Source organism: Odontomachus brunneus, unplaced genomic scaffold (assembly GCF_010583005.1).
Source record: "Odontomachus brunneus isolate Ranch 3 - 2012 unplaced genomic scaffold, Obru_v1 Obru_scaffold_140, whole genome shotgun sequence".
Classification (NCBI taxonomy): Eukaryota; Metazoa; Arthropoda; class Insecta; order Hymenoptera; family Formicidae; genus Odontomachus; species Odontomachus brunneus.
The window spans coordinates 551,402-576,197 of NW_022639590.1; the positions used below are offsets into that span (position 1 = coordinate 551,402).

At 43.9% G+C, this 24,796-nt stretch overlaps 1 protein-coding gene across 6 annotated transcripts in view; it reads right to left on the bottom strand.

Moving 5' to 3' along the window:
• Positions 1-30: 30 nt before the first annotated feature.
• Positions 31-24,796, bottom strand: part of LOC116850265 (mucin-17-like) — a 291,148-nt gene continuing 266,382 nt past the window's right edge. For 3 of the 6 annotated variants that reach the window (XM_032828325.1, XM_032828329.1, XM_032828330.1), the window contains 4 exons: positions 19,648-19,864; positions 12,825-12,979; positions 7,659-12,629; positions 6,151-7,379 (listed from right to left, as the gene is read on the bottom strand). In XM_032828325.1, coding sequence (XP_032684216.1) covers positions 6,477-7,379; positions 7,659-12,629; positions 12,825-12,979; positions 19,648-19,864 — 6,246 coding nt within the window. In that variant the 3' untranslated portion in view covers positions 6,151-6,476. Of the gene's footprint in view, positions 1,356-2,581; positions 2,832-5,510; positions 5,659-6,150; positions 7,380-7,658; positions 12,630-12,824; positions 12,980-19,647; positions 19,865-24,796 lie in introns of those variants that run through there. The other 3 variants (XM_032828327.1, XM_032828326.1, XM_032828328.1) reach the window with 3 other exon arrangements.

The following is a 24,796-nucleotide window of genomic DNA, read 5'->3' on the forward strand; positions in this document are numbered from 1 at the left end:
ATATATATATATATATATATATATATATATATATATATATATATAAATAATCTAAGAACGCATGGTACGTAGGCCTGTTTTATATAACAGTAAATCGGTCGTAGTATTCTCACTGTGTATCTCGCTATTAATCACACAATTGCAATTTGACATGCTCGATTGTTCGCTTATCAGACGGGCATCATTGGTCGCAAACAGAAGAATACACTGAAGATGTTGCAACCAATGATAATTACTTCTATACTACTTAGGCTTCGTCGGTAAATTTACGAGAAAGGAAAACGCTCGTGATGCCACTCTCACGCGTGAGAGAGACCGTGTTGTAATACGACTGAGGTGCACTTAGCGTCGCGTTCCCACGACCCGCGTCGTTTTCGACCAAGGAGTTGGAAAATGTTCTCTTTCTCTCTCTCTTTCTCTCTCGAGTAAATCATAGACGTACTTTTGATTATAATTCTGAGACGCTGTCTGTATAATCAGACGATACCGTGAGCGTCCCGAAGCGTATTAGTTAAACTGTATGAATGGCAAAAAATTGTAACGTTTAGAAGCAAGACTGTGTGCAATCTTGCTAGAGGATCAAATTCTCGTAATGATTCCGAAGAATGTCTTGATCGTTCGAGAGTACTAAATCACAGCGAACATCAGTATGGTTCAATATGCGATACACTCGAGGCGATTCCTACACAAGATTTTTATGCCGTGGCATTTCGCATACATCTCCACCGATAGAGTTCTCGCTTGAGCCGTCGTGTTAAAACCGTAATCAAACGCATATCGGCCGCGCAAAATTGTACCTGCACTGCAATCGTTTCTCTAAGTGATTAATATGGTCGGTTTTGAAACGCGATACACTTTGCAACAAGACGAATTCTGCGGACGCGACCGAAAGACTGCGAGCCACGACTTGGCTCAATCGAAACGAACAGAAATATATCGTCGGTGATTTATTGACAACGTCTAATTCGTAAATTCATCGATAATTTACTAAACTGAAAGTTGGCTAGTTACATTTTTGCGCGGCGATCTTCGACACTTCCTCGCGATCTACAACGAGGGAATCGTCGACTGCCGAATTCGCGACGACGCGTTAAACGATCATGATCGACGTGGATCACCGGCATTGTTTCTGTTCGGCTTTGGCATGATCGACGGTGACCACGGACCTCTTGGACGATCTCTTGGCTTCCGATTTGCCGGCGCCATTGACACCCTTAGAGCTGGTTGCCGGCAGCGAGGTCACCTTCGGCGACTTTTTCATATTTTTCTGGTCGCTGGAGGCCTCCGTCATCTTGTCCAGTTCCGCCATCGCCTCTTGTATCGCGTTTTCCAATTGCATATTCAATTTACGACTTCTAGAAAAATAGGGGAGGAACGAGAAAATCGTACAGTTAGTACAGATGATTACCAGCGACCGGTGCGTGCGAGCCGACCAATCAGACAACAGTGAAATCGTGGTCTAGAAGCTAAACACAATCGCGACTAAAATAAGGTTCTGTCAAGCATCAGTAAATGGCGATACGGCTAGACTAAAATTAACACAGAATATAACATATTCTCGCCGAGAAGCAACTTACAGCGAGTCGTGAAAATTTAGATTTTCTTTGAGAGAAAACCGAAAAACGTACGAATTGTTAATACTGACGATATCTTTTTTTCGATATCTTATTTTTTTTCTACGTGGTCGCGTGTTACAGCATAATTACGGTTAAATATTTAACGATACAGAATGGAAAAACAGGGGAATAAAAAGAAAGATGGTTGAGATCGGAGTAGAACCACTTAACATATTAATATCCAGCATATAATAAGAGTATCGATATTCTTTGGCGAGTTAATAAAAAGAATATCGAACCGCAGATACGCAGTAAGCTGTGCGAGATAGATTTAATTGGCTGTTGGCTTGCTAATAAATGCTATAAGAGATTACAATCATCGACGGTGTGTAAGAGCTCTTCCGAAGGAGGAAATTTAAATTAATTATTACCGCGTGCCACACAGAATGAATTCATCACTGTGATAGTGCGTCCGTGCACTTGTATACATACAGAATTTTTTACTTTTACCGCGTTAAATTTGAATGACTGATTTTCGAATAAATGGCCAAGGAATTTATCATTAAGATATGCAACATAAAGGAAAAGCATTCCGCGCAAACGCATACTTTACGGATATGTATACTGCTCGTAGCACTTGTCGATCTTCTTGTCTTTTCTCCTAAACTAAAGAAAATCGTGCAACTGTAACTAATGTAAATACCATGAAATTAACATAGCGTGCGTTCTACTAAAGAGCATTTCTGCTAAAGAGATAACGCGGTCCAATGAACTTCATTGGAGTTTAACAATGCGAGAAATGAAAACGCGGATTAAAACGCGAAAAAATTGACATCGTTGTTCCAAGACCAAATATATGCCGAATATACAAAAGAAAAGGAAATTTAACAACCAACATTCAAGCATCTCCCGTTCTATTTCCCTCTTCATTTCCACCTTCGCAGAGTGTTGTCATGTGTGAAACAACTAGATATTTTTAAGGAGGCTTTCATAATAGTTCATCCCTGTCGGGGTGGGTGACTCACTTCCTAAACTTTTTACGGGCGCGATGGTGCGCTTCGAGGCCTTCGGAGAGGGACTTGAGGGTCTTGACATTGACCTGGGTGCGACTGCCCCCGCCCCCGTACCATCGGACCCAAACCGTCATTGTACCCGGAGGGCCCAAAGACTCGACTTTCCCCGGCCAGGCCGGACTTCCTCTTGCTGCGCCCCACACTAGTTCACCGACCATCAGTTTCCATTGGTTCTCGTCGTCTATGTCCTTTGTCTCGGCTACTGGGGGTACCAAACAAGGCACGATATCTTTCAGAGACTTGTAATCTCGGCTATCTGCAGCTGATTTCGCGTGATTCAAAAATAAAATTAACATAAAGAAAGCCCATCTCCAAAAAAAGTAAAAAAAATATAAAAACGCTTCTCGTACAGACACATTAGATAGAAAGCTGTCGCAGTGTCGTGGCTAACGACATAATTTTGAGAAACGTCAGAATTACAAAACGAGATTAAAGAGAACCGCGTGTTTGCTTCGACTAACAGATATCTGCAATTTATTAAAAGAACTTACGGTGATGCTTTTTTCGGTTGGATCAATTTTGTTCGCAAAATATAATATAAATAATAAAATATATTTCGATAGATTTTACACGCGCTTTATTGTTAAAAATCGGTTATTTTTAGCTCAAAATATTTTGTACTAAATGCTTTCTCGATACGATCGTCTGTAATTCTATAATTATATTTGAACGCGCGCGCGCGGTACAAATTACTTAAATTAAAATTTAATTTCGTCTTTTAATTGAACTTATCATACATGTATACGTAATTGCGTTTTGCACGGCATGTCGTGACACGAGACCGCGCAGTTTCTACCTGATACATCTGTATAAGTCTCGATTAAGATGTGCAACGCATAACAGCAAAACGTTCCGATATGCTTATGGTGCGTGTCGTAGAGGAATGTTCGAAACTGATGGTTGAACTACTCGTTCGGTAGTACTGCAATAATGTGCTTCTTGCTCGTATGTGTGCTCGTTAAAAATGATTAGTAGCTTCATTCAATGGTGGTAGGCGAGATCAGAGGCGGTATGAAATATCAGATGGTACGAGCACATGCAATGATTTTGTCGACATGAGTATTATTCGTTTTCTTTTTTTTTTTTTTTGAGAAAAAATCTTCCCTTGCGTAATCAATGTATGTACAATATCAAGTATATATAAGCACGATTAAAAAATGTACAATTCCAAAGCTTAAAATTTTGAGCAATTACTTAAGATACCAATGCATACATTGATGTATTTTAATATAGAAAAAAAGTACGTTTCATAAAGGCATACATTCAATGTTTGAGATAATCACTGCATCTGTTAAATTAAAATCTAAATTGAACGATTTCATTTACTGTCTTAGGTATATAATCCTAGGTATATGATCGACTTTATTATCAAAACCTGATTTCGTCGTTGATACCTGTATCCTTATGTTAATTCCTCAACTCTACTGCAAACATTTCTCGATCGTTTGATCGTAGACAGTGTGCAGTATACGGCGATAATTCGAGAGAGAAAAAAACAAACCGCCCTATTTTCGGGAATATGTGCATGCCGTACGTGTAACATGAGGATGTTTATGTACAAGGTACGTCGAGATAACACACGATAGTGAGCCACACCCCTTCCGAAATGAACGTATGATTCAAGCCCCTTGGCCACTCGAATGAGAATGTAATTGCGAGGGTAATGGTATTAACAAACCTGACAGCCAATTAGTAAACGCAAAAAATACCTTCCAGGACATTATTTACAAATGTCACTATGGTTATTTCTTCACTCCCGCAAGCGACGTCGGGGACTCTCGTACACATGATGAACGAAAGAGTTTTTTCGTTTTTAGCACTGGCGCCACTTACCTGCTTCTCTCGACATCTCGTTAACGTGATTGATAACGCGATGAATAGCTCGCTATCGGAGAGCATAGACCACCTCGGAATGCTCCGAGTACTCGGTTCGCATGATACAACGGATATAAAGTCCATCTGGCGTGTAAAGTCTCGAGACATGGAGTGACAAAAGAGTCGTCGCTCTCGCAATCCAACATCCGCTTTTTTAACGATAAAATCTTAAGCGTTCGCGAGAAAGAAAAAGAAAGAGGAGAGAGAGAGAGAGAGAGAGAGAGAGAGAGAGAGAGAGAGAGAGAGAAGAGAGAGAGAAGGAGAGAAAGCTGCTCTATGAGAAAAGCGATTGCGAGAAGCCACGAGAAAAGCAACGCGACGTGCATACACCTCGCCATGCAACGACATTACCAAACATGCACGAGCGAAAGAAATGAACTAATGATGAGGCAAAGTGATGACGTACCGAATTAGATCACGACGATGATTAGACAATTTACCGAGCATGCACTTCTCTAAGTCACAGACGATTTAAGGAACCAAAGCGTAATCGTACTGAGGAAAGCACTCTTAATAATAACATTCGTCCGATAATCTTAGCGACGAGGAGCAACGGGAAACATCGTCTTCTTCCTGTGAAAGCTTTGGCGTGCATATATTTGACGGTATAATAATCGGTGCTTCACGTTGCTCACTGTCACGGAGAACAAATTGCAAAAAACATTCTGACAAAGAAACTTTCCGTACAACATATTCCGTAGAAATTAGACGTTACCTTATTCAACCAATGTTTACGAAAATATAACTTGATTTACAAGTGAATAACTGAAATGAAAATACGGAAATATCACTCTCTCCCCCTCCCTCGTGCTATTTGTATATATTACATAACACTGCGTGGCAAGCTCAAATATCGATCTATACTATTTATTTAAATATTCGATTTCTCCTTTTTGTTTAGATCATCGTGAAAAGTTTCTTTGTAGAATATTTTTGCTACTAAGCAGAAATACTTTCAACTACTCGTATATACGATTAACATCTAAGAGTACCATACAATACTGACCATCTTGGTCTTCATGCAGAGTAGAATGCATGGAATGGATGGAGTCCAGCTTTCGCTTGATTCCGCGGCCGAGGGCATGTTCCCTGCCCTCGCACCTCACCGTGCTCACCACACCTTCGGCTTGCTTCAACGTCTCTGACGTATAGATCTGTCAAATACAACTCGATCAACTCAGGCACAAGCCTACCAATTGCATGCTAATATCATTTCAATGTATCAGTGCCGATATATTGTCTTTCTTTCTTTTTATCTTAAACCCCGGTCCACACGTGGTCCACAAGGATCTCACGGTGTCTCTCGAGCGAGCATAGGAGACAAAAGTGCTCTCGCGAAATCCTAACTTGTACGTGTGATACGCTGGAATACGATAGTTACACGAACGTAATGTGAAAAGAAATAGAACTGAAAAAAAGAAAGTGGTGTGAAAAAATGAAAAATTCATAATACTCGAACTACAATGTCTCCGATGCTTTCGATGCAGGAATCACGCGACATTTTCAACTTTGATTCATCGACGCATGCAGAAACGATAATGATACCAAAAAGACAAACTCAAACTCTGTTTACGCATGCTCGTTACAAGGTATTATTTTTTTTCATCGGGTGTATGTTCAGAATTATATAATTTTTATCAGAAGAATATTGTTCAGCAAAAATTTATTTTTTCGCTATTATAAAAGGGAGCAATTTTCTGATTAATCCGTCAACACACGAGTAATAATACAAATTACATTATTGCAATGTAGGATTTAAATAATAACACTACGAGTAAAACGAGCGTACACGCTCTCACACGCCACAATAAAGATGTGAAAATCATTAACGTTAAATACAAACTAATTACAAACTTAATATTATCGAATGTAATTCGATCGCAACCTAATAATGCCACTGATGTCTAATTTTCATAATCCATTTACAAAATCAATTAATTTTAGAGCCCGCGCGCGGAAAAGAAAGATACGATTATTCCTCCGACGATGAATCACTCTCCTCAGCGTCGTCACCTTCTTGCGCATATACGAATTGATTGTAAACGTATGGATTAATGTAGGCTTGCTTATTAGGTGAATAATTAACAACAGCAATGCCATTAGGGTCAGACCTATAATTGTACAAATGCGGATAGAGGCCGGACGGCGCGATGCCAACGTTGACGAACTTTTGTGGACAGTCGGTAACATTTTGCGGACAATACGGTACGCCGCTGTTATGCCGTTCCAACGGCTTTTCCTCGAAATTTTGATCAACCTTATCTTGCTCCAAGACATGCTGCATAATTTGATGATTACCGACGCGATTGGTATCGACGCACTGTTTGTCGTCGAGCTTATTGCTAACTTGCGGCAACATGGTGTAATGAGCATGATCTGGCACTAAGGCTTGCTGTCGGTAAACGTTCGCATTAGGGACATAGTGCTGGCTATGATAGAGGATTGGCTGATAATGACCGTGACCTATCATTGGCAACGGATTGACCTCGATCTCCGAATAGGAAACGTCCGTCATTTCTTTACTGTTGCTCAGTTGATCTTCCACGGTAGAGTGATCCATTGTGTCTGAATTAATGGAATGATTTGGTGATGATGTGTCCATATGCTCCTGTGAGTCAGCGTATGTGTTTTCTGGGTGTGTCGTATCGGCTGGCTGGTGCATGTCTATTACAGTTAGATGACGGTTGACCTGCTCTACGTGGGTACCAACCTGGATCCCAGTGGTCACCGTCGACTCCACGTAGGTCTTTCCGTGTAGACTCGGTTGATTCAATGTGATCTCCTTGGTGGTGATACCCTGAATTCTCCAATCCTCCGACGCGACCTGTGCGTCGCCCGAGTCCGGTTCGCTGCTCGAAACGCAATGAACCATAGGCTGAAAAATTAAGGACATTTATATGATGATTAATCAGTATGGTTTTATCCTTTTTTATCAGGGAATTAAAAAATTTACATTTTTTACATTTCAACAAACTCGACAACAGTAATTACGGTACAGATAATATGTCACACCTTTTTAAAAATTGTGCTGTAATTACTTATATCTGGACTTCTACTTTGTGACTTTTTACTTTTATCGATCTCTTTATAAATATAAAAGATCTGCGCTTTAAAAATTTAAATAAATTGTTCCTACACCAAAGTCGTTCTTTACCGTGGACGACGAGTGATGTCTAGCGGTGATGGGAGGTGCTGGTGAAGCAGCGCCATGGGTAGTAGTGTCCACGGCCGGACTGTTTGACCTCTGACTGTTTCCTGGACTATGTGTGGTCGTATCGGGAGGTGATCCTTGCCGCATCATCGCCGACTGCGCCACGTTTGTTTGATTCCCGGCGGTTTGAGTCGACACAGAATGCCTCACCATAAGTGGACTGTGCTGTTCGTTCTGTGAAGCCGTTTTCTCCACAACGGTTGTGCTACTACTCGCCAGCACATATTGTTGTTGCTCCAGGTTTTGATCAGATGATGGCGAATTCACGCCACTCTTAGGCGAGGACGACGTTTTTCCCTGAATCATGCCGGAGCTCAGAATGTACGACTGATTGTGGTCAAGATTCAGAGACGGGTCAACAGTTTGTCCGCCGTTAGAAGTCGCGCCTTGAAAATTCGGTATCTGATTGTTGGAGACCATGGTCGTCTGTTGCTGCACGATCGTTGTGTTTTGCTGGACGAAGGTCGTGTTTTGCTGATTCGACGCTGAGGAAACGGCGATATTCTGCGCGGTACCGCAAGGTACCATGAGCGTTTGTCCGTTCATCTGTATAAACTCTTGCTGTCCCTGCATGTTCGGCGGTCTCACTTGCGAGGTGTTAAACGTCACCTGCTGATTCGGACTGACATTCGCCACTATCGGGCTCAGTTGATTACCGAAAGACGTTGTTCCGTTCACTAAGAATTGACCGCTATTTGGCGATAGAAACTGCGCTCCCGGACTGTGCTGCTGAATGATCTTTCCACTGGTTGCTTGTGGTGCCCGTATCACCATACCGGCTGGACCAGCAGCCAATATGCTTTGACTCGGATTGAATATGCCGCTGTGGCTCTGCACCGGCGTCAGTACGTTTTGACCGTTGACGTTTTGTATCTGGAACTGCATACCGATGTTCCCCGTATCCTGCAGCAACGTGGCCGTTCCGTCAGCTGACATGACCATGCTACCTAAACCGGGCACAATGAACTGCTGAATAGTAGGAAAATTCTGAACCATCCCGGTAGCGCCGTTCAACAAATTCACCGGTTGAAGAAGATTGATCTGCTGTGCCGGTTGAGGATTCGTGATTATCTGTTGGGCATTGAATTGCGCGGATGCGGCGCCGGTCTGTCCATTCATAACCAATTGCGCCGGTGCCCCACCTTTACCAGGAACGATAGTGAGTGCTTGCAGCATGGGTCCGCCTATGCTCTGAGTCTGAAAGTTCTGCTGCGCAAAGTTGGACTGAGACTGCATCAGCATACCGGCGTTCTGTTGGGAGGAGGCGATGTGTAACATAGACGCCACGGTTTGAGGATTCGCTTTGCGCTTCTTGTACGACTTCTTCTTTGTCATTGCCGATTCGGGTGACAATAACGCCGGCTGTCGATTCACTATACCTTGATTAGCGCCGACGGTTCGCGACACGTCCTGATTCGCGTCGAGGATTGACTGAGTGTTCTGTATGACGTTACCGGTAGCGACTGTTAGATGCGGTATCTGCACGTTCTGACTTATACCATCCATCGTCATCACGCCAGGTTGTATTAACACTGGTGTCTGTATAGTGTTCACGAGTACTGTCGGTTGTCCTATCACTTGCTGAGCTACCCCTACCGCAGGGATGACTTGGCTAACGGCTCCGGTTACACTAGTAACCATCGGCGATACCGACAATGGTGGCATAGAATTGGCATTGGAAATGATTTTCGGTGGTGGAGGTGCCATAACACCGTTGATAGCTGACCCGGTGCTCGCCATTATGAGTTGACCGCCGCTAGACATCAATATATGACCAGGTGGTAGCGTCGATCCGGCAGGATGCTTCAATATACCTCCAGAAGTGAGGACGTTATGAACTTGTACGTTGGCCTGAGGGTGTTGCTGCTGTTGTTGTTGCTGCTGATGGTGCTGTTGCTGCTGTTGATGGTGCTGCTGTTGCTGGTGCGTTTGTGGCTGCACTGACGAATTCGTGCTCGCCTGAGGTACTTGTATGCTACTGACGACACTTTGGACCATCTCGAGCGGTGACTTGGATACGCTCATCGTCGAAGATTGATTAAGTGAGACAGAGGAATGAGTAGTAACCGTTGCACCCGGCACATTCCCCAATGTCGTGGATTGCGCCTGATGCTGTGGTTTGTTGGGCAGAAGATTCGGTAGAGCGGGATTCGGTATGGCAGATGGTGTGTTTATGGAGACAGTGGCAGTATTTGCCCTTCCCGCTAAGACCGATGTGATCGTATTACTGCTGACCGTATGACTGCTCGCCATGGTTGTTATCACGGATGATGCTCCGCCGAAAGTATTCATAGGTATCCTGGATACAACATTAACGGTATGAGGATGAGGTTGATAGCCGTCGAGAGAATTTTGCCTAGTCGTTATTTGCCGTTTCACTTGAGATGCTAAATTGTCCGGCGTAGAGCAGGATGTTTGGGACGGTGAGGTACTAGGTGGAATACCACTAGAGCTCATCGTGCCGGAACACGGAGTTTCGGACCTTTGTTCCTGCATACCGCCACTGATTAACGACTGTGACGGTTGTTGCGCTTGTGGAGTTAGCGTTTGCGGTGGCATCTGACCTGAGACATGCGAGTGAGGAGTCGGTGGTTGCGAGTAACTGTGCGGCGTCGATGGTTGCGATGAAATGAGACTCTGCGGCGTCGCCGGTTGCGAGATGCCGGGCGTAGAGGCTGCCGGCGTGTCCGAATTCGCGGGACTATTGCCGACAGGAGATCCGTGGCTGGTGCTTACAGTACCGCCTTGTATTGGTCTAGAGTCAGCCTGCTGTTGGCTCGTTTGATATCTCTCGCCAAACGTCGACGACGTGACAGGATCTTCGCGTTGATCCGTGTGCATCAGGTACTGCCGGTGCATCTGCTGCTTATACTGATCCTGTATATAGGACTGAGTATCGGCGCTAGTGACGCAACCTTGACAAGGACTACTCTCGGAATCCGTGCCGCTGTTGCTCGACGTCGGCGTCATACTACTATGTACGACGACCGGCGAAGTCGCGTGATTCTTTACGGAAGTGAACGACGAGGTACTCGTAGGGCTAGCGATAGAGGAAGGCTTTGGTTGAGGAAGATAGGCGTTGTTACTGTTAGGCACATGCATGCCGTGACTGGTTTGAGGCGATAACTTCGGATTGTTATTCATCAATCCCACTTGAGAGCTACTAACACCAGTCTGCCTCGATATCGTACTATTCAACAGCGCTGTCTGCTGAGCGAGGTATCCGCTGGGATCCTCTAGGAACGAAGGACCGCTGTTATTAAATGTTGTACCTATCTGACCATTATTCTGCTGATTCTTCTCGCTGTACTCTTCCACCGGACTCGGCACCGAGTGCTCCAAACCGTTGTTCGTTCTCGATTCCGCGATACCGTGCTGGCGTTGCTTCTTCACAATTATTTTAGTCGGCTTCGCCTTCTTCCGCGCGGCCTCGTCAGTCCAAGTGGAGGCCTGTGGAATGTGATGATGAAGAGGTGGCACGCGGTCAAACGAGTTGCAGTTGATATTCTGCACCGTGACGACAGACGGTTGATGAGATGCGACCGCGGGGCGATTTTGCTGCCAGGGTGGTGTTCTGTTGTTGAAATGCATGTTACCGGGCTGCCCGTTTGGTCCCATACCAGACTGCACCTCAACGGCGTGACTGGCGTTCGGGCTTCTTCCCGCGTGATTGGACAGAACGAATTGCTGTTGATGCCCTATCTTGCCATCTGCATTCGTTCCCTTCGAAGGATCAAAGTTCCTAGTCGGATATTGTACTTGATTTTGCGTGTACATCCGCTGAACATTTTCGTGGGGATTGCTTTGCAAACCGCCATTCTGAACCGCGTGATGTCGTTGCATTGAATGATTATGCAACAAGAGTTGTTGTTGCTGTTGTTGCTGCTGCTGTAATTGTTTTGCATTTAAATCTTCATCGGTAACCGATGGTGCTCGATTGTGCCTATTTTGAATGTCTGTAGTATTGACGTTGGTTATAACAGAGCCTGATTGCTGTTGCATGATGTCTACGGAGTGATGGTTCATCTGTTGGTTTGAATACTGCGGCTGAATACACACTTGGGATAGTTGTTGTTGATGTTGTTGCTGCTGTTGTTGTTGTAACTGTTGGATTTGCATTTGGAAGGGATCCGTTGATTGAGGCTGCATAGCGTGCTGATTTTGTTGTTGCTGTTGAGATTGCATTTGATGCTGGTGAAGCTGGTGAAGTTGTGGATGGAGAGTGGTTTGATTCGGCACTTGTGTAGATTGCATGTGATGCACATAATTCTCAGTGGGATGTTGAGGGTTATAATTTGTCGATTGTTGTTGATCTATTTCCTGAGGTAAATGCTGTTGCTGCTGTTGTTGTTGCATGTTATGCTTTTGAATCTGCTGTAAATGTAACTGTTGTTGCTGCTGCTGATTCAAGTGTTGTTGCTGTTGTTGTTGCTGCTGTTGTTGGATTGTATGCAACGGCTGCTGATTTAATTGATTGATATAATGAGGAGCCTGTTGTTGTGCCAACTGATTCACTACCGTATTTTGATGTTGTGGTTCCTGTTGTTGTTGTTGTAAAATTTGCATGTGTTGCAGCTGTTGTTGATGAGGTAATAGCTGTTGCGGCTGCTGTTGCTGCGATATATGCTGTTGAATGAACTGCTGTTGTTGCTGTTGTTGCAAAATTAATTGTTGATGTTGTTGTTGTTGGAGAAGTTGCTGTTGAGTCATATTGTTGAAGTTTGTTCCTTGCTGATTCATAATCAGCGGGTTACTCATCAGCATGCCTGACATATTGTGTTGATTTAACCTCTGTTGAGGATTTCTTGTACAATTATTCACATCATGATTTTGAGAAGGCGAATTTAAAGACTGATGGCAGATTTGTTGACCATTTTGCTGGACTTGCAGATTTGGGATCGCGATTGGCCATACCTAAAAAATAAATAATCGTTTGTAAATATTCTCGCAAAAATATGTAGTTAGACATAAATATTTAGTAAGAGGAAGTAACATAGAGGCAACTATGTGTTGTTTTCGCTACAAAATATGTATGCTATGGAAAAAAAATTGTCCACACGGAAAGGAGTCGAATAATTTGCGATTCAATGAAGGCTACGACTCAATTACCTGCGATCCATTAGGCACCGGTGAACCTTGAACTCCAGATGCCGCGACTGCGGCAATAGCTCTCTCCCGTTGTGCCAGAAGTTGCGAAACCGAGACGCCGGAATAAATGCCGCCTATGCTTCCTAGTTTCCTCTTCTTCTTCTTGCTGAGACCATCTGCGCACGCCAATAAAGTATCTCTTAATAAACCAGGACTGGAATCCAATTATCTTCGATCCGCCGGCATCTACTTGAAATTGAATCGACAAAGGCTTTTCCCGTTCAGAGCACAATTGTGGAAGACGATAAGTCCCAAGCGCTGTAGAAATTAAAATACGACTTATTCGCTCTAACCCCGGTGCCGGCTTTCTCGCTTATTATTCAGGCGACGTTCCAAGCTCCTTAATGAAGCAAGTGTTCCATTTGAAATCCCGCCGCAAGGTTAAATCGTATTTAGCCCGACATTTCCGTGCTTTAATTCTCCACTGTTTAAAACGTCGGTCTTCCCCTTCGTCCTTCATATTATCATTCCAGTATATATCTTTTACGAAGTGGAAATATCGTCGATAGTAAATCAAAAAGTAGCGCTATGTAAAAAAAAAAGAAAGAAAAAAAATAGTTATACATGACACGTGATTAATATCAATCATTTCTTTAATACATAAAAAATGGTTAAGCATTTTAACTCTTGGCAGATCCAAAAAAATTGAAGAAAAAAGTTTTGAGTGTTTAAATAAAGTAAATTATGTTTTCTGAATGCAATTATACTAAAATATCGTTTCTAAAATATCTTTTTGAAAATATATTTTCAACGATTTTTGTTATTCAGAGCAACAGTGCTAAATAAATGCGTCCTGCATCTAACGTTCTTGCATATAACTCATGAAAAATCGATGTTATTTAAAAGCAACATTGCCAAATGAAGAGTTATTATTGTAGCAAATATTAATTTTTCTCACAGATGTAAACATATTTAATCTTTAAATCAAAATCAAATTTAAGAGATACGGATAATGAATTACAGAACAAAATTAAAATTGCAAGCTGCTGCAGCACTTGAACAAAAGGAACAACAATAGGTTTAAAATAGGAACTATTTAAAAGTCTTCACAGAGACTGTAGTATGTATATAATGAAAAGGCAAAATATAGATTTATCACGCTTCGTAAAGAAGCTGTCATTCAGCGCGTATTCAGCGCGAAAGAACCGCCGCGAGGACCATCGGCACTTCCAAATTACCGTGATTTACGAGGACGTGTCAGAAAAGAGGAGGGATAAGGTTTTCAGCGGGGTGAGACAGGGGCTAAGGGGATCTTTTATCTGTAAGCCTACAGAGGATAATTATTCTCCGTGCGCGTCGATTGGTACGGGGAACGAGTAGATAATTCTCGGCGAAGAGGGAAAAGCATGAAAACGACGAGAAGCGCGAGCGAAAGAGGAGGGTGAGCGTAGTAATGAATCTACGGTGGCAGCGAGGCAACTTGTCCGCCCTGACGACGGCAGTTTAACCCGATTTCCAAGGGGACGAAGATTTGCGTAAAATCTTTGGATCCATTTTGTGGCTTCCGGGGTTTTCGCGCGAACGCGTAAAATCTCCTCCCCCGCACCGTCTCCTCGGAATGTCTGCAGTCAATGGCTCGAGCAATAAACGTTCTCGTCGTTAAACCCGATGAAAGAGGGCGACGTAGTAATTGGAAGATATAGTTCGTCGTTTGCGGCTATTTTCAACCACCACGCTATTCGGTTAAGTACAGGATGCTCGGTTGTTGACTCGCTCGTAATGACTGATTGATTTTATGGAGCCGAATTTTACATGAACCTGATTTCACGGGAACTATTTGTGTTCGATGAGAACGTATATCCTAAAAATATATATCCTTCTTTTGCAATTGAAAATGGAAGCAGGCATGCTAACTATGTACGTGATAAAACACTAATCAACACGCTTTAAAAATACAAACGGGAGATTCTAAGCGTAGTGCGGATATACATGATTTGTGAACTGCAGAAGCTAAAGCGCAGTGGGAATGACGCTGCGAATGAACATATGATATACGTTTGTTAGAGGAAGGACTTTGAAACGTCGAAGGGTCGCAACGAACTTATAAGTAAGCCTGAGCGATATCCGGTGGCGATGATTTCTACCAGCGGATAGCATCGTTACCGCTCGTTACGCTGAAGGTAGAGGTAAACGCACCTACAAAGGTGGTGACATTCGTGATCTCGCGGGATAGATCCACTCTCCATCGATCTCACTGACGCAGCATCAAGGGCCAATGCTGGTGGCATCCTCGACGCTTTAACTACCTCTACAACGGCTGTCAGACACGTCGACGAACGGCGCGAGTTTATGTTCGAGTTGCAACGACCTCAGCGGAAAATGACATTCGATGCGAGCATGAAGATCCGCCGGGATGATCGTGCGTTACGCTTACGCCGAGGCGTTGATGCGGACTGAGCGAGGCAAAATCAAAATGCGCTTGCGCGACTGAGCAACGGAAGTGGATGCCGTCGGCGAGGGTGGCCGGGCAAAAGAAGGGTGAGAGGAATGCACACACACACACACACACACACACACATACACACATAGAGAAAGAGAAAGAGAGACAGAGAGAGAGAGAGGAGTAAAGACCCACACCGTCGAGGGAACGGACGTCACTTGGGGCAGGCGCAAGAATCACAACCGGACACAGTCGTTGGACCGCAAGGTTCACCCTCTCTCCCTGCTCGCTCGCTTCTCATGCGCGCCACCGTGGCCCCTCGTACGAAATTAACCCTTATCAACTCCGTGTCTACCACCACCATCATCTCGCACGACCCCCACCGACTGTACAACCTGGCTTCTTTCATCCCCCTTCCTCTTTCGCCGCTACCACCACCAGAGCACCACTGCCACTGCCGCCACCTTCGCTACCTCCACCATCGGTCGCACTGGCGTCGCGGTACGACGACGTCGACGTCGACGTCGTCGTCATCGTCAGCGAAGGGAGAACGGATTCTTTCCTCCTCCCGGGACTTTATTGATCGCCGCTACGATAAGAAGACACGAGACCGGCCGATTGGTCTGGGGATATGGCCACGTCGGGCCACCGTCGTGATCTCGCCACGACGAACGTGGCCGACAGGAAATCGGGTCTCCCGCGATCCATTCTTCCCTAATGCAATCAGACTAATTCGAATTGATCCTTTATCCGCCAGCTACCGTCCGCATTCCCTGTGAACGCTTTCTCTCTGCTAAATCTCTCGCGCTCTGCATACAGATCCGTTCTTCTATCCGATTACGTAATCTCACTAATTACACGTATCCCAAAAGCTGAAATGCTTTTCCTTTTTCTTTATTTTATATGGGGTAGATCGTGTTTAGTATACTTTGATCTACACACAGCAGCTTTCTCAGGAAGATCATTTCCTTCATCCTATGTAAACAGACCTTTGGGGAAAAAAATGCTGACCTAATAGGCTTAACAGGTTGGTCGGTAGACCTGTTTAATCTGGTAAACCTGGTTAATCTGTTTACGCGGCATAATATCCTCACAGTAGGTAACGGAAGCAGTCCTCTTATCCAAACAAAACAGCCAAAGGTATTTTGAAAATTCGACACCTGCAGCGGAATCGTAGCTAGCAGCTTGTACGGTAGCGTATCGGAGTTCGTCGTCCATAAAATCGCTTCTCGCTGGGACGCCGCCGTACGCTGCGACGTCGACGTAGGACAAAAGTGATCGATTGAGCTCCGGGGGAAAACTGTTTACGGGGAAAATTGTTTAGAACGACGAAAGGTCGTGTAAGCCGCGCCCTGGATTTCGATATACCTATTTTATTTGTTACCGAATCAATGATCGCGGAACACGTAGCGCTCTCATTAAATCGCATCTATCTCTCTTTCCAATTAATTAACGCGTGTTCATTATCAAGATTATTATGTCGTATGAACAAATTAATTCGATGTCAACCTGTTAAGCCTATTTTAGGTTTTAGTGCCTTTTTTTAATTTTTCCGAATATCTCTGTTTATGCTAGGACGACGAGGTCTACCCTTAATTACTCTAATCAACCCTCGGACGAATGCAGCATTTTACGCCTCTGCAGTACACAGCGAGACGGTGATCCCGTGCTCAACTTTCGTACAAATGCAGTAAAAAATACGCTACATTGCTTGACTCAGAGAACGAATTAACGTGATACCTAGCGCGTAATTAAACTTTTGTGACGAAACGTTTGGGATAATTCTGATTTCCGCTCCGCTTTCTCGTGACCGATAAAGCTGAGAGGGAGAAAAAGAGAGAGAGAAAGAGACGTTTTAATCATTCCTACTCCCAGCGCGGTATGTAATCCATCGTACGTAAGAGAAGACCATCATCCTCCCCTCAGCCGACAAAGTCAAACTGAAAATCGGAAAAAGGGGAAATTAAATCGGCTCCCGGAGGGGGAGAGCGCGTTATGAAAACTTGGAGCTCGCGTTCAGCGATAAAGATTCATTCGAACCTCTCCACTTATTCCCCCTTGCCGTTCTCTGCCGCCGTCGTCGTAGGAGGCTGCAAGGGTATGCGGGGGTGCGCGTGTTTGTGCAGAGCGCGAGCGCGTGTCAAACTCCCCGATGGCGCGGCGGAGAGAAGAAAGTCGGGGAAAAAACCAACCCCCATCCGGCGTGTCGTTTTATATCACCGGAGAATTGGAATCGAAGCGGCGTGAGCGTGCGTCGATGTTAAAACGACTCCATAAAGTCCCATAAAAACACTGCCACCGACATGTATATCCTCTACCTTACACACCGGCCATAAACTCAAGTTAAACTTCAGCCCAGATTTCCAGACGCAAACGCGAAACGGTCTATCGTGTCTACCGCTGCGCCCGAGTGCGTGTCCACGCAACGGTAACGCATCGCCCTAATCTATTTATGAAACAGGGAAATCGATTTATTTGACTATTATTGTTGTTGTTGTTGCTATTATCGTCGCGTTAGAAAAGAGGTGGAAAGTGTTGCGGAAGCGCTAGAACAGAAAATAATATGCATTCTTGCAGAGAAAAATGTCGCATATTTTAAAAATTCAAATAACAGAGAGAAACGAAGTTGCGAAGTTTAATTGGTCCTGCATCACAGCTGACAAGGTTTTGTCCGACGGTGTCAAGTGTGAATTCTGCTCACTAAAAAACAACAAACTGAATAGGATTTTATGATTTAAATTATCATTCTCGCGTGATATGTAAATGTAATGTTTTTCATCTCCCTTCGTTTATCTGGAAGACCAGAAATATAAGTTTGCATGGAGGAGACCAAAATTGTGAAACTCCGTCATCGACGTTTGTGCTATAAATATATCATCGTGATGATTTCGGAGTAATTCGATATTTGATGAAAGTGTTGAAAAGAGAGAAAGGAAGCGAGAGAGAAAAAGAGGACGAGGAAGGAGAGGAAGAAGCGTCCCCAACTCTCCGCGCCGCGAATAATATTAAAATGCGCAGTTACGACGCCCAGGGTGAAAGTTTAATAACCGTTGGTCGCCAACGCGGTCGCGGCTGGCTTTCAATCTACAAGCGGATTATAATTTCTAGCCGACGCAATTTGGAGTACAGGTAGAGTGGAGGTACGCTGCGAGCGTGTACGCCGCGTCCTGCAACAGCCGCTTAATTAACGACGCGAAAGTAAGGAAAAAAAAGGAAGAACAGGATGAGGAAAGGAGCGACGGCAGAGGTGGGATACGTCGGTTATGGGATTTGGTAATGAAATTCGGTGGAGAGTTTGGCGGCTATGGTGATACATCATTCCACCCTGCCGGCACCCCCTCATCTCACCCTTCGCCGCGCTTCCCGAGTTTTAATGCCAACGTGGCGGGCAAAGAAAGGACGATCCCCGAAAGAGAAGAGGGTGGTGGCGGCGGCGGCGGCGACGGTAGTGGTGGTGATGGTAGGCGAACCGACTTCGCTAATGCCGCAATTTCGTCGTCCTTCTTCCACCGTCGACTTTTTTCCCTAATGATCACGGCTCACTTGACGGGGTGGAAAAACTTTTGGTCTTCCTCCAATAAAAGTTGGCACGTGTTCCCGCGCGACGGTGAATAAACGTCTCGGCGATTATGGCGCCGGTTCGACGTCCGACTTGACAGAAAACTTTGTTAATACGTCGGATCGATGAAGAAAGTTCCGCACGCGCACATGTATACGCGCAGTGCGCGATGGAGTTTGACTGCCGGAGCAATCGTCGGGGTTAAGAAAACGGACATTGAGAATGGATCTCGAAATTTTGATCGATCACGCTGAGATTCGTCGTATGATGCGCAAAAAAATTAAGAAGTTGGACACAATGACGGCGTGAGTGTGCTTATTCAATCAAACAAACTTCCTTGGGTTATTATAACGCTCATAGTTTTATTTCTCTGACTTTAATGCTTTTCTCATACTGTTTAACAAAAAAATTCGCGATATCGATCACACATTATTCGATCATTTCAAGCATATCCTGTAATCACTACACGGAAAGAAAGATTTAATTGTTCAAGATGAACAATTGAAAATTCTACTCAACTAGAAATCTTGTATGGTTAACCAGAATTTTGTTAACACGAAAAAAATTCTAACAACCTCAATCGGAATATTTCTGATTTGTTCATATTTTACATTTTTTGTAATTCGAACCAAATTCTTTTGGCAATGTATAGAAAATCACACAATTAGATTGTTTCTTTTTATCTACAAAATCTTTATGGCTTATAAATTTTAATTTGCGCTTTCGGCATTTTTTATCTCATGAGCCGTCGGTCCTCAAATTATTGAAATTATCCGATTTTTTGCGTTTGATCGGCCGTCCGAATAATCGAGATCGTTTAATACTTCTCGCGATTACATTCTTACCTTTTCTGGTTTTATCCGGCGACGTGGGCGAGTCGGCGTTCGCGTGAATCGAGGCCGTTGTCGGGCCAGAAGATAAAGTCGACGATGAGACCGCCGGTGTACAGGACGCAACAGGACTGGCGGCCGCGGCCGGCTGCGGACGTTTCCTCTTATGGTTGCACAGCTTGGTCATCTCCTGCGTCTTGCCCTGATCCGGGCTCCAAGGTCGTGTCGCAACCTGAAACAGTAACACTATTCGTTATTCTTGCCCGATCGTATCGCGGGTAGGGTGATGCGTTAACGAGCTAACGTCGGATTATTTCGAGAGTCTCAAATCACCTCGAACATCGCATAATGTCGAGAATTCTCAAATAACCTGAGAACTCGTGGGAAATTCAGCGTTCGCAGTAAAAGTCTGGAAAACTCGGAGAACCTTGAGAGTCTTGAAAGTTTCACGATCGACAGGTTTGATATCAATATTAATCGTAGATAAATGAGATCTTGATAATGATGGAATGCAGTATTGAAAGTAACTTATGTTTATGGTGGATATTATTTGCGCAGCAATACACCTATCATCCATTTATAAGATAGGCTTGTTATTTTATTATTATTTCATTATTCTTTCTTTCCCGCGAAAAACATTCTTACTGTTATTTAAATAAAATTGTTGAGTTAGAATATTTAAAACCTACTCTCTTAAAATAAATCACTGAAACATCATTGAAAACAGCATACACTGATCTGCAGTTATAAATGTTGCACTTTCAGTGCTATATTTATAACTGATATCAGTGATTCACTGATTCACTTTAAGAGAGTAATCTTACAAAGTGCTTTTTGCTTTTTCGTTCTCTATCTTTTTCTAGCTTAAGGCTGAAAGTTTAACTCTTTAAAGCATAGGATCTTCAAAATTCGGATTATAATAAAATATTCATGTCACGTGTCTAGAATGACAATCCAAGAGATCATTCCTTTTGAAATCACATTTTTTCTTTGAAATTACATTTTCATATTTTATATTTCCTATCATTTTTTTATATTTTCTATTATTAAAACTGATAGAGTGTATCACTAAGCACAGACTAAGCGGTTTCGTTGTGAGATCACTATACCTGAAACTATGATTTGGTTCTAATAGATGATCTCATGGGGAAACTACTGTTTTAAGTCAGAAAGAGAAAAGAAATAAACAGGAAGTAAAAAGCACTTTGTAGATATGGGCGAAAAGTTAACACGCACTCATAACCACAAATATTTTCCTCACTAAGAGAGTCATTGATCCTCATGCAATCAGCAATACTATATTTACTATTTCAGATCTGTCCGCAGAATACGGTGATTCCAAGTTGCCAGTATTTCGGTGAGTCAAATGCAAAAATAGACGGTTTAATATCTCATGCGAGCCGTTATAATATTTCTCTCTGTGCAAAATAATGAGGTGATCTCCTGCGTCTCCGCCTGATTTCGTCGAGCGGTTCGCCGTAATTGGCGAATATCGATTCGCGCGCGAACGAAAGACGGCCGAGGCGAGGCGAATAAGGAAGAACGACCTAAGGAGGGAGAGGGAGGGAGTCAACGGCTCCAGCTGACGACGCTCATGAATCTCATGATCGATGCGCGATACTCCGCGTGGAATTAAAACGCGTCCAAGTTGGAAGGCCGCAGGCCGATGTCCGTAATGGCCATGAGGGGCCTACACGGCCGTTGTTACGTGTCAGCTCGAGAGACGTTCCGCGGCAATTTACGGCCGCAAACACAGTGCCATTACGGCGTACCGTAAATAAGATAATGCCGCTTGATATATATAAGTGGCGGGCATAAAGCGCGCCGCGCGAAATGTTAATCGTCGCGCTCCAGAGACGCACTCCGTCGTCTACAGCGGGACGAGAAGATACGACAATCGGTAGCTAATCGCTAATGACGGAAACGATAAATGACGAAATGCATGGCGCCTGGATTGCTGTACGGGGAATTGCTCGCGCGTGAACCGTAATATACCTACCCTCGTGGCAAAAATTTCGCTCGAAATTCCACCTCTCGGGCGCAACGTGATGACGAGCAACAAGTGTATGTATACTACGTGTGTATGTATAGTACGTGTGCGGTTTGTAGGAAATTTTACATTTTTCAATTATTATCTTCCGCTGCATTTGAGGGAATTAACATTAATATAAGCAAGCCCGTCGTAAAAGATTAATGCTCCAACACTCGTTAGATTTAGAATTACCGGGCATCTTCGCGTCGCGCGTATGTTCGCGCGTTATGACTGTTAATTGGTCGGTTCCGTTTCATCTCTGCGCGTGTCGTGCCGCAACACATCGGGCAATCGTGTCTTGTTGCATTCGGGATAGGAAAGACAGAGTAACGCAGAAACAGTTCGCAGTGTAAAAGCTGAGCGTCGCGAGGAAACCGCGGATCGTCGAATTCTATGGGAAGCTCTGGCGAATATGACGCAGGGAAACGCGAGCGACACGCGGATTTGTCATACCTCACCTGAGAGTAGTCGGCAGGTTAATTAAGAACGACCTGAATACGGCGCCGACGTTACGCTGCGGCTGGCCTTGGCGTCGAGAACCGACGAGTCGCCGCGCCGCTATAATGACGTATACCGGCGGTTAACTCAATCAGAACGTGTTTTCTCTGACTGGTCTATTATTCATTCCCCTGCTGGCGAGGCGCTCATCAGCGGTGATCACCTTACCGGCTAATCGCGCCCACTCGCCCACCGCGACACACAGGAAAACACGATGATGCGTGCGTGCGTCGCGGACCCACCGCAGAAATGTCACGGCTCGGCCGAAGGTTGTATCGCGCGACAAATTGGAGGAAGAATCATGATTGATGAATCGATCGCAATTATTGCGGAACTGACGAGTCCTTTCTGATCGAGGAGATATAGAGTAGCGTTTGATACATTGGAAAAAAAATGTGTGGTATTCGCACATATGCAATCACATAAAAAAATAATCACTATAAGTAATGGATAAAAATTATGGTGAAGAGAAAAAACAATTTTTATTATTAAATTCTACTATAACGTTAGTGATAATAATCTTACATGTTACATGTTACTAATACCATTTCATTGCAAAAAAAGATAGTTGGGGCGAAAAATAACTGTGTATAACTTTAATTAAATCAACTATTTTTTCTCTCACTGTTGGCAACAAGGTAAATACTCGCGCTCAGATTTGAGAACAATTCTTTCACGTTGAGGGAAAAAATATTATGTATTTTTTTATTTGAAAAATTTTTTTATATCAGTATACGTGCATATATGTTATTATTAACGAATAAATATTTGTTACTTCTTAAATATTTTTTCTCTCAGTAAAACTAGAAAAAAACACTTTAGCTGGACGGGAAAACATAAATTAAGAATAGAGATGTCAGACTGACAGCGCTAAAGTCTTCGACTTTGAAAGGCGATAATTTGTTTTCTATTCTTCCGTAATTAGACGCGGTTACAACGCAAAAGTTCTAACACGACAGAGTAAAGTCTAAAGGACTTATTATTAGGCGCAACATCGTCCTCGTTTCATCACTGGCAACGATCGCCGATATAAGAATATTATAAGAACGCCAATAAAAGTTAATGATAATGGAAAAGATTAATTTGACGTAATGAATCATCGTCGTGACTCTTACTCGTCATATATTCTTCCGTTAATTAGATACAACAAAAAGAAAGAAGTACCGAAAGAAAATGATCGTCCCGTTGAAAAATATCGATTGCGCGCATTTGCTGAACAATATCTCCTTTTCTTCGGTTTATGAGACTTCTTTATGGGACGCGAATAAGGTGTCGTGTATGAAAACTCGATTCTTTTATTTCTGTCTGCCGGGCGCATCGTCTCTCTCGGTTCGCATTGCGGTTACGCCAGCACACGGTCGTACGTTCGCTGAGTGTACGCAAGGTGTTTGCATCACTACCTAAATAATCCTCGCCGGCGAGGTATACGGGGCTGAAACGCGCCGCCGCTTTCCGCGGCATTATTTCCCGTCACACGCCGCCCATTGCACACGCGAGGTAATCACACGGCGACCGGCGGAAACCACGATTTAATCCTTTTTCTCGGACGCAAAATGAGACGCCGTACTGCGACAGAAACGACTTTAATACGATGGCTTTTACCCCGTCGCCCATCCGCGCCCGGATGGAGTGTACGTAGCGCGAGAGCAAGAGAGTCTCCCCTCTTGATTAGACGATCCCGAAAGGGAAAATAAACTGCTGCGCGCGGTGGCTGTAATTACCACGCCAAACGAATCAGCTGGTACACGTTACCGCGGCTTTACATGAAACGGTTTTATATAATGGATTATTATATCGCGTATAATCGCGCGAGCCATTATGCGCGGGGAGAAAAAGTCAAATTAATACGGTAACCTCCGTGAAAAATCCGTAATTAGACGCGGTTACAACGCAAAAGTTCTAACACGACGAAGTCTAAAAGGTCATTATCAGGCGCAACATCGTTCTCGTTTCATCACTGGCAACGATCGCGATATAAGAACGCCGATAAAAGTTAATGATAATGGAAAAGATTAATTGGACGTAATGAATCATCATCATTACTCTTACTCGTCGAATATATATATATATATATATATATATATATATATATATATCTTTCTGGTCCTTGCGCACTCCTCAATAATACATATCAACTGCATAAAATGAGTCACACGGAGAAGAGTATAAAACTCGCGAGGCACTCGCGTCTTGGTGTCGCGAACCGATGTGTCCTTATCGATCTGCAATACCAGCCGGAATCGAATCTGCTTCTCGAATTTTGCAGACGAATTTCGCGCTGCTTCGTCGCGGCTATTTTTGCCGAATTTCTACGCGAATACGCGAGCTCGCGGGACGACGAGCCGGCAGTTTTATTCCCGAGGGTGGTAAATCATCGTGCCGCCACACGCGTTCGCCAACTCCTCTGAGATCTCGGGACCCAATCAACTGCACACGGCAGAGCCGTATTCTAACGCGCACAAGCCGTCTTCCTTCTCTCCGTCTCTCCCTTTTGCGAGACGACGCGAAGCGAAGCGATGCGACGCGCCGACCTCGACGTCGTTAAATTAAATTTATGCTGGCTCCGCGACGTTTCCCCGCGCGCCGTACATATATATATATATATATATATATATATATATATATATATATATA